At 38.6% G+C, this 14,944-nt stretch overlaps 1 protein-coding gene across 22 annotated transcripts in view; it reads left to right on the top strand.

Annotated features, from left to right (window-relative positions):
• Positions 1-14,944, top strand: part of LOC131681761 (uncharacterized) — a 168,707-nt gene that overhangs the window by 7,904 nt on the left and 145,859 nt on the right. For 4 of the 22 annotated variants that reach the window (XM_058962778.1, XM_058962787.1, XM_058962780.1 and 1 more), the window contains exon 2: positions 3,488-3,886. In XM_058962778.1, coding sequence (XP_058818761.1) covers positions 3,811-3,886 — 76 coding nt within the window. In that variant the 5' untranslated portion in view covers positions 3,488-3,810. Of the gene's footprint in view, positions 1-2,688; positions 3,887-14,944 lie in introns of those variants that run through there. The other 18 variants (XM_058962771.1, XM_058962777.1, XM_058962773.1 and 15 more) reach the window with 8 other exon arrangements.

Raw genomic sequence — 14,944 nt, 5'->3', positions numbered from 1 at the left:
TGCACGCCAACAAAAATTAAACTTAATGCTACATCGCTCAACTTCTGACCCACACTTCATCACCAATTTGGTATACCCCTGTACCCCCCAAATGCTGAAATCCATCCTGAAAACATCTTTTTAATGTAGTCATTCAGACTTGGTTGTACTCAGTCTCTCATCGTTTACACTACATTGGTGTAGAACCATGCAAACCCGAAAACTCTATAAGAAGAAGGATAGGTGCGAACCTTAATCGGGTAGGATCTCTTTATCAGCATGATTAGTGCACTGTCCCTGTTGTCATGTACGCTAACAACCGACTGCCAAGTCATTCGAAATAGAATGTCATGTTTCGCAACGAGAAGTACCGTGCAAAGCCCATCTACCGATCAAATAACAGCGCTTGCTACTTCCAACGCTCATTTGAAAAATAATGTTAAAAAATATCTCAACACGTTCTTTCACTTTTTGACGTAGGACTACGTCTTTGTTTTCGATATGGGGGTGCGCTCTGCAAATTCTACAAAAATGGTATGTAACGAAAAGTGGTCCAATTTTAAACCCATATAATTCAGCCATCTCACGATAAATTTTCAAATTTTTTGCGCAAATCGCCCCGAAATACTTCTAAGAATAGATTCCAATAGATAAACCCAAGGATTTTTGATATCATAGCATTAGAAAAATTAAATAATATACAACCTTGTCAAAATATCGCGCATTAACGCACAGAAGATAGCGCTTCCCAAGCCCTGTACGACGGATTGGTGTACCTAGCGCGCAACGCTTCTATGAATGACGTCATCATCGACTATATAAAGAACGGACTTGGCCAGACACGCTCAGTTCCCTGTTGGACGGCTGGCGAAGCAGAACACTGCGCTGTGTTTTTACAGCCAGTGTAGCTGAGTTAGAAGTCCGTTACACTGGCTGTGGAGGGACGCTACACTGTGTTGTCCAACAGGCGGCCGCTCCAACTGCTTCCTAAATGCCGCTGTAATGTTGCCAGTAAATTTTTGGTTTAACTAGCATATGTATTTGCTACTTGCGCTTGAAATTAACTAATGTAGTGGTAGTAATAAGCTTCCCATTTTGGTTTAAACGCAAGGACAGTTTTTAAAACAGGATTTGATTAATTAGTTTAGCTCATCTAAGCAATTCTATCAATTCTGTAATTTAAAAGGAATTTTACGGAACTTGGTAAATTTGGCTCCACTTGCAACTGGTATAATCAACCTGCACAAAGTGTTGCATAACGCAGGGCTGTTTTTTGGAACAAAATCATTCAGCCCTTCGCTATGCAAAATCACGATATTATGACAGATGGGCTAAGCGCGGCCGTTCCTTTCAATCGGGAAGGGCCGCGTTGAATTTTGGTGAAATGTGCTAATAGTGTCGTGGTGGTACTAGTTGTCTCTTTCGCTCTACCCATCATCATCAGCGTTGACTCGTTTTGCATTGTGCGCTTGGGTTCAATGTTTGGGGCGAATGTGTAGGTAGGTAGGGGAACTGGCGGTAAAATGAACACGTTAAGCAAAGTCATTATTTTCTAACTAATAAGTGAATGAGATATTACAATCATCTTATATGTTTCTTATTAGACATGTTTTGTACATATCTGGTAAAAATACTTCGTCATAAACACATTTTTTCAAACATGATTCTTGATTTCTAAACATGTCCAAAAATGAGACATGTTTATAGCCAGTGGGTAAAATGAACAGATTCTGGTGACCTGCAAAATGTCCTGTATGTATGCAATGCGTTGGAAAGCATTTTCCGATCAATGCTAATATTCCAATAAATCATGAGCTTTGCATACACACAGGGCATTTTGCAGGCAAAAAAAATTGTCACTGAAGAATTGAATTTTCATGACGTAATATTAACCATTTTACAATCCTGTGGCATCGAAACACATCTACAAACTTGGGGTTATCCATGGGTGTTTGAACTTTTAGGATCTGTTTGAGAGCAACCAGAAAGCTAAAATTTGATTTTTCTTCACCGGTCCGGGTGTTTTTTCCCACACACTAAGAAAATAAATATTTTACATTAAGTAGTATAGTCCTACGTCTACAGTTCGTGCAACCCCATAGGGCTGCCCCTTGTAGTTTTTGTGATTTTTTTAGAAATTTGGGTGAAACAAATTGCATCATTTTAATATCATTCTGTAATTTTTATGCAAAAATATCGGTGACGAAGCTTTTTGTAGAACTTCTCTGGAAAAATCACGATTGGCGACGTTAACTGCCATTCAAAAACTACTTAACCGATTTATTTTGAACTTTGCATACACATTCTATGTAATAAATACCTAACCCCTACGTTGCGTTTTCGAGATAATTTTTCGAATAAGGGGGTCTTTTACTCATTTGAAATAAAAATTGCCATATTTACGCAAAATTGCGCCATTTTATGAGTAACTGTTAATAATCAAATGACAGGCAATAGTCACATCTATTAGCCTTATTTTTGCGAGCAACTCTTGCTTCAATCAAAAGTTATAGCTGTTTAAAAACGTTGTTGTCCAGAAACAACATGGGCGTAAAGAGGTTAATATTTAATTCGCATTGTTTTTTTTTTCCTGCCAAAATTTATGGCATTAAATAGCCAGCGTAGTGTAGTCTCTGGCAGCACTGCCCCCATCGTGAGTGTCACCTTCCCAAGCAAGAACACATGGAAGAGTGAAAGAGAATGAGAGTAACCATTTTCAACGGAGCCAAGTGAGTGTTTCGGGAAAAGCAAGGGAAAACTATTTTCTTGTCACTTTCCACAATGTGTATCGGGTACACAAAAACACTCACAACTGAAAAACTGGCCAAACGGTGCCCTTTGACGGGAACACACGACCACACTCAACAGGCTCTGTGTAAACCAAGGTACCCTAAAGGCAAGCCAGGCCTGGAAGAGTGTCACCAGCCGAGCAAAGGAAGGGAACCGATCGAACTTTTCAGTCCGCGAGTGGATTTCCCTACGTTTAGTTTGGCTCCGCTTTTTCACAATCGGATCGATGGTTCTTTAATTTGAAAGGAAAATCCAATTAGACTGGTTTGGTGCTCTTATAACAGTGCTCCGTGTTCGAATGGATGGCTCCGAGTGATGGAGCCGGGTGATATTTCGTGCTGGTACAATCTGTTCTAATGGTAGTCGAGAAAAAAAAGATTCAATCAATTAGAGTTGAAAAGTGCGAGGATTAAATTCAAGTCAACGGGAGCAAAGCATTTGCACTGCCAACAGCACTGTCAGAGAGCAAAAGTGCACTATCACAAAAGGTGTCATTTTGTGGAATATTAATAGCATTACATTCGTCATTTTTGTTACTCGAAGATCGACGTGACGTGAAAAGTAGATGAAAACCTAGCTGATGAGCTGTTTTTACCTCGGTTCGTTCATTTATGTAAATAAGAGCATTAATTCTAAACATCGTGTTCGGCGAAAAGTCCGAATAAATTAAGTCATTAAAATTATCAATCGAAAAAAATCAGTGTCCAAAATATTGCAGAAGCAAACGAGGAGAGCGGGAGAGTGAAAGCAGCGGGCGTCGAAGGAAAAGTTTTGCGTTAGAAATCTAAAGTGAATGAGTGAACGGGGAAATCGGGCAGCAGAAAAAAGCGAGAAAAAGTGGAGCAGCAAAGTGGATCATTCCTAGACCGTCGCGTGGAGCCGTGCCAGCGGTCAGAATCAGCGCCAGCCAAAAGCTAGTATCTAGTTTTATGCGAGACTAGCAAGTGATTTAATTACTCTTCAACCTAACCAACATCGGCATCAGCGGCACGTTGGAACGATTCTGATTTTTTTTATGAAATCGGGTCGATAATCGCCAAGATGGAGTGCAAATTGATTTCTCGATATTCACCACTACTCGTGCTGATCTTAGCATCACTAGTCAATGCACAAACAGGTACATCTTCATTTATTGTTCTTTGCATACATCTCTGTCAACCTTTGTTTCAGCCGACACTGACCTTGGTACGATGGTAATAAGAGTATCTGATTTAGCAGTTGCATCTATTTTTTACAGTTTCAAGTTTGTACAGCTACGACATCAAATATACGCCTCGGGAACTGTAACGGTGTACACACCGACACATACTTCGCTATTGAGTCCTCCTCGATCAACAAACGAAAAGAAAGAAACAAGCTGACGTTATGAAAAAAAACAGTCATTTGAATAGCGCCGCTTGGATCATTTTCGCAAAGATCACCATCCTTCATTGCAACTCACTTCCACTCCTGTATCACAACACATCTCATAATCCGCGCGCGCTTTTTATAGTGAGTGTAGAAGAAATTAAAAAAATTCCTCCAACATTGTTGACACACCAACCCGCCTTACTGTATTAGGTAGAGCAGACACGAAATGTGTTTTCTTACACTTCATACTAAGAAGCATCAACTCGAGCAGGGAAGGTCGGAGGTACTCGCTCAACTTTTACTACCAATCCGATAAGAATCTCTGCATTAATGTAAGAACTCGAATGTAAAAATATTTCTCGTTTACCAAAGATTCCAACGACTACACTATGTAAATTCTTCATAATTTCTTCGTTCCGTGCAAATAAGAACAAACAGACATTGTATTCGTCCATTATTATTGAATTACTCGAAAATTGCGCACTCACGCACTATATCATATAATTCTATTATCTTATACAAAAAATTGATTGCCTTGTTTGTAAAAAAAAAAAAGATTTTCTAGATTAATTTAGGTAGGTGGACAGCTTGTTTTCCTTCTTGACTAAAGGGTCCGGCAATTTAAGTCCAGCATAAAAATTTACACAAAAATATAGCTTGAATTCCACAATTAAATCAAATTTACTTAAGAATAGTCTAAGCTAAGGGGGGCGTAAGGGATAAGCAGATTGGGAAAATAATTGTTCTAGAAAATTTTTCCAAAACAACGAGATTGCAGCCGAAATCGTATTTGATGGACCTGGGATAGATTATTCAGTGTAACAAAAAACATTTTCCCATGCTTGAGAGAAAAAAAAATTAACGCGTTTTTCTCAAAAAAACATTTTTGAAGTCCATGAACACGATCCTGCCAAATGTACTCGACTGATTCTTTTCAAACTTGATACATACTTTTTTGGTAACAAAATATCTCCCACTACGTTTTTTACAATTCTCCATTTTCATATTAAGATAGTTTGTCACCTGAAAATGGCGGAAAATTCAACGCAAAATCGATGTTTTGGCTTAAATAGGCCCCGAACTGTTAAAAACGAAAATGTTAACTTAACAATGACGTTGAGGATTAACTGATACTTAAACCAAATATAACAAACATTTTTGATTTCAGACAATTCTACGCCGAGTTATCGTGTACATGGCCCAACGTATTTTTCAAAAGACGTTTTGGGAAACGCTCTGTCATCAGTATATTTTTCAATATTTAATTATGGAAATTTAACTAAATATTCTGCATTCATAATTAAAAAAGTTCGAATACATTTGCTGAAGCTGTTTCTCCGTAAAAATCAGCGAAAGAAAGTGTTTTCTGTTTCAAAAATTTCACGTATCAAATATATAAAAATTGCACTGCTGCTTTCTAGACGAATCACAAGCCAATCAGAAACTTTTAATATCCAAGAAAATCTTCAGAAAATGTTTATTAATTCTATGACTTTCAGAAATTTAGGATAATTTTAAGAAATGTCAAAAAATCAAATAATTTGCGAAAATAACGGGGATACAACATTCAGACAAGCCTTCCATGTATTTTCCAAATTTCGGAGATTTTCTAAGAACTTTCAGAAAATCCTACATACACCGTGGAACTGTATTGTTACAAGTGATTTACAACCATTCTGGTTCCTGGAAACCATAACTTTCTAAAATTAAGTGCTTGGTGATGGGGCAGTTTATCACTAGTAAGGCTTTCATGTTAGTTCAATTAGAACTGCCAATGGTGAATACTCGTCTGACGACGATGTAGTACTCAACTGTCTTTTGGACACACTTTCCAGGCTGTACGAAACCATCACTGATGACTGCCCCTGAGTTCTTTTCAGGTTGTTATGATTCTTGGGCATTTGCTCGTAGAATTGTGACAATCGAATCGATCAAATAGGCGATTGAAAGTTTTGCTCCGTATAAGTTTCCGGGAAAGGATGGAATTATTCCAGTTGTACTACAAAAAGGACATGAACACTTTAAGCATATTTTATAAAAGGTTCTTACTTGTTGTATTGCAACAAGATACATTCCATTAGTGTAGTGTAAAATGACTGTCAAATTCATTCCCAAAGATGACCGCATCATTTATGAGGAGGCAAAGAGCTTTGGACCGATCAGTCTACCCTCCTTCCTTCCCTAAACCAGTAGAACCTTTAATCGAACACTACATTCGGGATGTTAGCTTGGGCGAGCACCCGCTGCATGCAATATAATATGCATATCAGCGGGGAAAGTCTACTACCACCCTGTTACACAATGTTGTCTACAACATTGAAAAAGCTTTCACAAGAGCAATCAAGTTTAGGAGAGATTGAAGATGCTTTTGACAACGTATCTTTCGAATACATTTTGGAAGCAGCACGAGGTCATATATCACGAACTGGATAAACGCAATGCTTAGCAACCGACATCTGTGCACATCGTTAAGACAAGTAGAGATAAGGAAACTGAGTGTCTGCGGATGTTCTCAAAGTGGTGTGCTGTCACCACTTCTATGGACCTTTTCGCCGATGGCTTGTTGAGGAAACTTAATGAGCTTGTGTTTCCGACGTATGATTTCGCTGATGATTATTATGTAATGATCATCGGTATTCGCATTAACACACTTTTTGATTTGATGCAACAAGCCTTGTGTTGTTGAGCAATGTTGGACTATCAGTTAATCTAAATATAACACCAATGGTGCTTTTCACGCAATGAAGGATTACTACCGGAGCTCGTCCGTTGCAGTTCTTTGACTGCGAAATTATTGTCGCAGATCAAGTTAAGTACGTTGGGGTAATTCTTGACTCAAAACTTAATTGGACAGCTCACATCGATTTCAGGATCAAGAAAGCTTGTATGGCTTTCGGCCAATGTAGACAGGCTTTCGACAAATCTTGAGAACTCAAACACAAGTACATTCAGTGGATCTACACAACAATTGTTAGATCAATACTGGCATGCGGGTGCCTTGTTTGGCAGCAGAAGTCATGACAATCATGACAATCCAATCAAACTTAATCCATCTTCAGAGGATGGTCTTGATGGCGGTGACGACAACACCTACTGCTGCTCTAAAGGCACTTTTGAGCATAAAACCACTACATGTGTTTCTGAAACAAGAAGCACTTTCTCGTGCATACCGTTTTAAGATTACTGGGCTCTGGAACAGTAACCCAATAGATCATACCACTAGCCACACAAGAGTGTGGACCCAAATGGTTACTTGGGATGAGTATACACTTGCTCCCAGTGACCTTACACTCACATGTAGTTTTCCTTAAAGAACTTTCAATGCGAGAATTCCTTTTCGCGAGGAATTGCTGGATTGAGCGACAACTTGAAGAATACGTAGTTTGTTATACTGACGGTTCTTTGTTTGCAGGGCCGAACCGGTGTTGGTGTCTATTGTCATGGAATGAGATTGAACCAATCTCATTCGCTTGGTAGAATCTGTACCATATTCCAAGCAGCAATCTTTGCGATTCTGTGTGGCGTACAATCAACACTTCAACAGGGAATTTGCGGTAAAGGAATCTATTTTTGCTTTGACAGTCAGGCTGCCCTGAAAGCACCTAGTTCGGCAGACTCGAGATCGAAATTAGTAATCGCATGTCGAACTCAAATCGATGAACTTAGTATTTCGGTTTTTCTATGAGTACCCGGTCATTCCGGTATTGCTGGAAATTAATGGGAGGACTATTGGCTAGAGCTGGCACTACGATTGACTTCGTTGGTCCAGAACCAGTTCTACCACTGTCGATAAGTTGGATAAAACATAAAATTCGCTCTTGGGCTGCATCCGAACATGCCAACCACTGGCGTAGCTTGCAAACTTGCGTTCAAATACAAAGACCTTTCTGTCAGATGTGAGTCCGAAAATGTCAATGAATTTGTTGCATTTTTCCAAGCACAACTGCAGTATTCTAGTCAGGGCATTGATTGGACATTGCAAACTCAATTATCACATGGTCACTATTCAGCGCGCTGAGTATTATTCATGTGATCTTTGTGAATCCGATTACGGAACATCATATCATTTGATACGCAACTGCCCTGTAGTAATGCAATTACGTATCCGGATTTTTGGTTCTCCATACATAGATGAACCTGTGTACAGAGAGCTTAAACTCAAGGATATGCTATTGTTTCTAAGCCAGAGTGGTGAAGAGCTATAGTTTTAGCCGTATATGAATGACAATATCTCTTCGGGGGTGTTGTCGTTCTGTTATTTCAATATCCCCTCGTGGGTATTTTTTTTAACCGTTGTGTGTCCGACGCGGTACCCGGGTACTTTTTTAAGTTTCAATTAATAAAAATTCCTATGTTTTATCCATAGCTGGAAACTGAAACTTTGTGACATCTTAGAACTTCACTAAGTCAACCTTTTGGGTTAATAATATTGTTGATATAGTAAGGGTGGGAGTGAGGAGGGGCTCCTGAATTTTTTTACTACGTAACCCGGGTACTCACAAAACAAAAATGCCCATAACTAAGGTAATATCCAACCGATTTCGATACTTTTGGCCGTTTTGGATTCAGGAACTCATCCACTTTTGGATTTGATAAAAATGAATCGGGTTACTTCATTCGGTTCCCGGGAATCCGGGTTTCCGGAAGCAGGTTCCAGTGCTGGGGTACTTTTTGCAAACTTCAATGGAATACTAGCAATATGGTATCAAAATTCTTGGAATTGCATCAGTAGGCTGTATCTCGTGGTTTTGGAACCATTTGGTGATTTGACCACGGAACGGACATTCCGGAGCAGGTTCCCGTGGGGCCGTGAGTTGCCATTCCATTCCAATTCCATTTTTCAAATTGCCATAGTGTCCCGTAACAATAAAAAACAGACTTTCGAGACAATTTGAAGAGTTTTGATGCTCATATTGCTAGGACATTATTAAAATTTACAAATCATATCCTAGTACTGGAACATTACTCCGGAAAATCCGGATTACCAAAAACCAAGTCCATTATTCCGTTTCTGTTGTACAGAATTAAAAAATGGACGAATTCATGAATCCAAAACATCTAAAAGTGTCCAAATCGGTTAAAGGAAGCCATAGTTATGAGTATTTCAATTTTTGGGTACCCGGGTACCCTCGTTGGCCTGTTAAAGCTGTTTTTTTTGTTGGACACATAACTGTTAATTCAGTTAGATTATTTGATAGGCACAATTGCGTTAGCTTGGTGGTGCCAAATTCATTTTTTTTACATTTTGGATATATTAAAACTAGGAGGTTACAATTTTGAAATATTTTTTTGCAAATGGGATTTTTTATAGCTATCTTAAAACTAGAAATGCAATGTGCTATATACAACAGTGGGATACAATAGTTTTTTATAATTTTTTTGCAACTATCTTAAAACTAGGAATCCAATTTGATAATCAAAAGGGAGAACATAAGTTTCTTTCACGAAAAATTTTGCAACTATCTTAAAACTAAGAGTATAGTTTGATATACGAGAAGGGAAACAAGCTTTTATGAGAAATTTAACAGCTATCTTAAAACTAGGAATACAATTCCATATACAAGGTGAAAAATAAAATGTTTAAGACGAAAATACAGCTATCTTAAAACTAGGAATACAGAATGCAAAAGTGGTTTATTTCCAACAACGATGTTGCAGCAGTTATATCAGGGACAGAAGGGAGTAGGTGGATATGGAGACAGGTAAGAAGACCATCTCTCGGGGGTGTTGATATATCCGCTCACTACTTGAATAAAAATTCTAAATCCCTCTGGGGTTGGAAGTTTAATTCCTGCTATTAGGGGAACATGGGGAGACTTGACCAAGCGCAAAATTCTATTTTTGGCTATGGCGTCTTCTATTCGATTCTTAAATTTTTTTCAAAAATATTTTTATACTTGTTTCGATCCTTTAAGGTAATTTTTAAAATTTGGAATGGAAAATCCTTTCCTTACAGAAAATATTACGTGATAAATAAATTTGCATTAAATTATGTAATTTTTTATCAATCTTTGTATGGACATACCTACTCGACTACTAATTACTATTAATGTACTAATATACCATCTTAATCCTTGTGAAGCAGTGAAATGATTTTACATAAATTAGAACATTGGAATAGTTATTACTAGAATTTGCATGACATTGAACGGAATAACTAATGTTGGGGAGACTTGACCAAGATTTTATGGGGAGACTTGACCAAGTGACAATTAGCTGAAGAAAGATACAAAATTCTTGATATTTATTTTGCTTTGGTATCTACTGTTAATGTTAATCATGCCATACAAAAATCCCATCTCAAACATAAGTCTTTATATTTTAGTATTAGTAAACAAAGTTAGCAATAGTAGGACTGATTTCGTGACGTGTGAACATGCAATGCAAGCAGCACAGTTATCCTTAAAAAGAAATGCATTAAAAAAAATTTAAATTTATCAAATGCAACCCTTTTATATTTTTTACTGCTACCTAAGGATCTCGACAATATGGAAAAAATAATTAAAGTATGTTTTATGTTATTATTTTTTGTTATGATTTTTCAAAATTCTCTTGGTCAAGTCTCCCCACGCCTTGGTCAATTCTCGCCGCAGTGGGGAGACTTGACCAAAAAAACGATCACTGAAAAACTTTTGTAACTTTTCAAAAATTTAATTAAAAATTCTGCAAAAAATCATGAAGACGCACAATAACTTTGCACATTATATCTCAATGACTTTTGAGGGATTGAAGGCTTTTTTAGAGATTTATGTAGTTTTAGCTGAAAACCTGGTCAAGTCTCCCCATGTTCCCCTATAGCATCTGATCGTCCAGCAACCCTCTGAGAGCGCTGAATGTTCCGTTTTAATTGTTCTGTGTCGTTATTTTCCTTACCCCTGACCTTACCACTTCCCCAATCCTGGGAAATGATGAAAAGACGATTCTTGGTAAGCCACAAATCTCCGATCAACATGAGGAGCGTTCCATTTGAGCCAGATGCTACTGATTCCTGATTCGGGTGGTCAGTCTAACTATATTTTAACGATAACCAGGCCTTCTATACTTAAGAATGACCACCGTTTTACCGAAATACAGTAGGATTCCGTTTTTGGCAACAATATTTTTTGTCAGTTGCCAAAACTGGAAGCGTGCCAAAGATGGAACCTAACTTTAAAAGCTTTTATTTTGCATTTGTGACATCACGAATATTACAACAACATTAATTATATAAGAATTTGTTAAATGGAATAAGCAAATCAGGGTCCATCCATAAATGACGTAGCATTTTTTGAGTGATTTTTAACACCCCCTTCCTCCATCATAGCATTTCGTCACAAACCTCTAAATACGCCCTGGTAATTACGTAGCTTGACGGTAACTCACCCGTACGATAAATTACGGTGACAAGGGGGGGGGGGGCTTGTCACCTTTATGTAAGGTATGTATCCTTATGCATAAAAAAATTTGGTATCGTCCAAAATTTTCCCATTTGGGAATTTGCATAATTTCAGGCGTTTGGGTCTTCAAACCATAAGACAGTTTCGGTTCATATTCTTCGTCGGCAAACAGAACTTCTGTGCTTACTATCGAGACATCACTCGGTATAAGCCAGTTGTTTAGTGTTCACGCAAGACGTGTGACTTTTTGGATTTTAGTGTCTAACTAGTGCTAATTTGGGTACTAGTTTAGATACATCGTCTAACTAAACACCCAGTTGGTGCTAGTTACTGACGAGGAGAATCCGAAACACTAAAACAAAAACCGTACTTTATGTAAGGTATGTGTCCTTATGCACAAAAAAAATTGGTATCGTCCAAAATTTTCCCATTTGGGAATTTGCACCATTTTTCACTATTTTTGGAATGTACACTGTGTTTCTAGATATTTTCTGTGCACTTTTATTGTCCTTGCATCGGGAATCGACGGCCCGTAATGCGAGGAAAAGATTTTTTTTCATTTGCCGGAATTCGATTTTCACAAACTGTCACCACTCGTGTGAGTCGAAAATATGCCGAAAAATGCTTTTATAAGCCACATCACTTTGTATAATCGTCAAATTGCACTGTTATTTACACTTTCGATAACCGGGAGGCAGTTAACTGTGCCGAAAATGATGAAAATTAACAGACTCGAAGGGAGCTCTACGAGAGTCAACCGCTCGCGACGAAGATACACACTCCAATCTCATAGAGTGTATTGCGGTATAACAATCGCTAAAATGAAGAATATTGAAATCAACGGTAGTTTTCCAGTTGCCCAGCGAAGCTAATTAGGACCGTTGATGTTTCTGTTTTACTTCAACGACGTGTAGTTAGTGCTGAAGATTCCTCGCCGATCTTTCGCAGACGATCCACCCTAAAATGGTGTAACCACTATATTTTTTTTATAATTCGTTTATTTGACACGGCTCATAGCGGTAGCTTAACGGAGCCGTGGATCTTTTATATGTTTACAAAAGTAAAAATAAAAATATAAACAAATATTATTATAATACTGGATGTCGTGCGCGCAACTTTTTATTGCGAGCGGAGACCTTCTTTCGCGGGGTTTGCTGGCAATCTGCATCTGGGGGGTCATTTAATTCTTTTTTGTTTTTCACGTCCAGGTCGAAGCCGGCTTGGTGTCCGCGATCAGATGTTTTTCCCTGTTTCTTGCACTTATTGCTGACCAGCGTGAATCCGTCACTGTTATTGTTATCCTTGCCAATGTTGCTTACAGTTGATTTTGCGGTACTGGTTGCTTCTTTTGTGGTTGTCATTATGCTCTGTGCAACTGCTGCCACAAATTTGGCCACCGTTTGTGGTTCAGGCATTGGTATTGAAAACTCGTTTTTGGGTTGGTTTGCCGTAGATGAGTTGGCAATCGGCTGAGATGCGTCTTCCTCTGCATCTTCCGCGCAAGGTTGTCCATGATGAGCTGTCTGATTACAATACTTGCACGTAGGAGTTTGCCCCTCATGGGTGCATAGCGTAGTTTGCATAATTGTTGTTCCGTGAGTTTTGAGTTTTATTGTCAAGTAGGAGGGTATAGGCCTTTCAACCCGCATCCTCACTACAAAAACGCCGTTAGGAGTACCCGGGAAGAAGCTTCTCCAAGTATCAGGTGTAACGGATTCGTATTGCGACATGCATTTTGCAATTGGCTCAGTAGGGGTACGAGGCGATAGGTCATATAACCTTACATCTATATAATCATTCTCAATATATACGAGAATCTTAATTCCAACGTTGTCACTTTCAACCACGTGTTTTACGTTGTTCTTCAAAACGAAACGCTCGGCTTGTGCTAACGTGTTGAATGATATTAACACTGCACTGCGAAGATGATGATACTGAAGGTACAACACTTCCGTAAGTCTAAGTTGCATTTTTATCTTCAGAAGGTATTCCACTTCACTAAAACTCGGTCGTTTTAAACAAAATTTAAAGTCAACGACCGCAGCGTTGGGTCGGAGTAGAGCTTTTTCGTCAAGTTTACTCATGATGACAAGAATAGTCCGATGTTTCCTTTGTTCTCGAGACAATGCACACTAGATCGAGAGGCCTGTTGTTCACTTGGTTCGATTGTACGTCTGACTGTAAACACTATATATTGGGTCTGACGAAAAAGACCAAATACATAGTTAATTTTTGTATATGTTTAAAGTAGATATACAAACATGTCAAAATATCCTTACTACAAATGAGAGCCTCTCTTTGTTTACTTTTTATTCTGTTAATAACTCGACCTCTTAAAAGTTTGCTCCTCAACTGTTTGCATAATATGCTAGACAATGTTAAAAAGTTTTATGATGACGCCGCAATAATCGAGAAACCATAAGAGAGGTTATCATTTGTTTGTCTAGATATTCGAGGTAGCCTCTGTTACGATAGCGCACCACTATAATTTACGGATCAGTTTCGTTCGACGAAATCAACCAATATCGCTTAACCTGAAGTCGATTCTCATCAATCGTGAGCGGGTAAGCGTACTCAAAAGCAACAGCTATTGATTTTCCACCCATGGTCGTCAATGTCAACGCCACCATCGTTGTCCGCTTTGAAGAAAGGCCTCTCGACTGTGCTACGTTCTGAACGTTTTCGCTTACGTTTCAGCTGAGTTTGCTTTAATGATAGGTGCCGATGAATGGCAATGTGAGTTTGTGCGCGTTCAAACCCAATGGTGGATTGATTTATGTGACCATTACGGCGTGACAATAAGTTCGATAGAGAACTATGAACTTTTTTCGTAGTTGGCCAATAAATACTCAATCGCTTATTAACTATACACTATAAATTTCATCTAACCAAAACATACACTTACACGATCTTGCAATTTTCATGGCTCAAGAAACATAAAGAAATGAAACTCGATGTACGTCAAATTTATCACGTAATTTATTCATCTTTCGATCAAATTAGCATGAATTAGGTCGAAGCATCGATTCAAGCAAATGCGCAATGACCGAATCTTGCTACCAATAGCTCATCAATTTTGCACGTCACGTCTCCATACTTATAAATCATACTCAAATTAAACTGACAAAACCAAAATAAAACTATTGCGCACCACTTCCAATACAATTTTGCATTTCTCTATCTATAACTTCCCCGCACCGTTCACACGAACCACTTGCCATTGTCACCCAGAGGCATTAGGAGCAAGTTTCAATTTCTCTGACAGTTCCATTTCCTGCTACACAAACAGCTGATGTTGTCTGTGTCCGCTCAAACCCAACCGAATTCGGACGACGACACACGAGCGGAAAACGCCACCCTCGACAACGGTTGAAAAGCGGTGTCCTTCCAAATACGATTGATTAATTCATTGGCTACTACATACCAGCGCATCAGAGTCATGGCACCAG

Source organism: Topomyia yanbarensis, chromosome 2, assembly GCF_030247195.1.
Source record: "Topomyia yanbarensis strain Yona2022 chromosome 2, ASM3024719v1, whole genome shotgun sequence".
NCBI classification, from domain to species: domain Eukaryota; kingdom Metazoa; phylum Arthropoda; class Insecta; order Diptera; family Culicidae; genus Topomyia; species Topomyia yanbarensis.
Note: the sequence above shows the minus strand (reverse complement) of the source record. Positions and strands in the feature narration are given on the sequence as shown.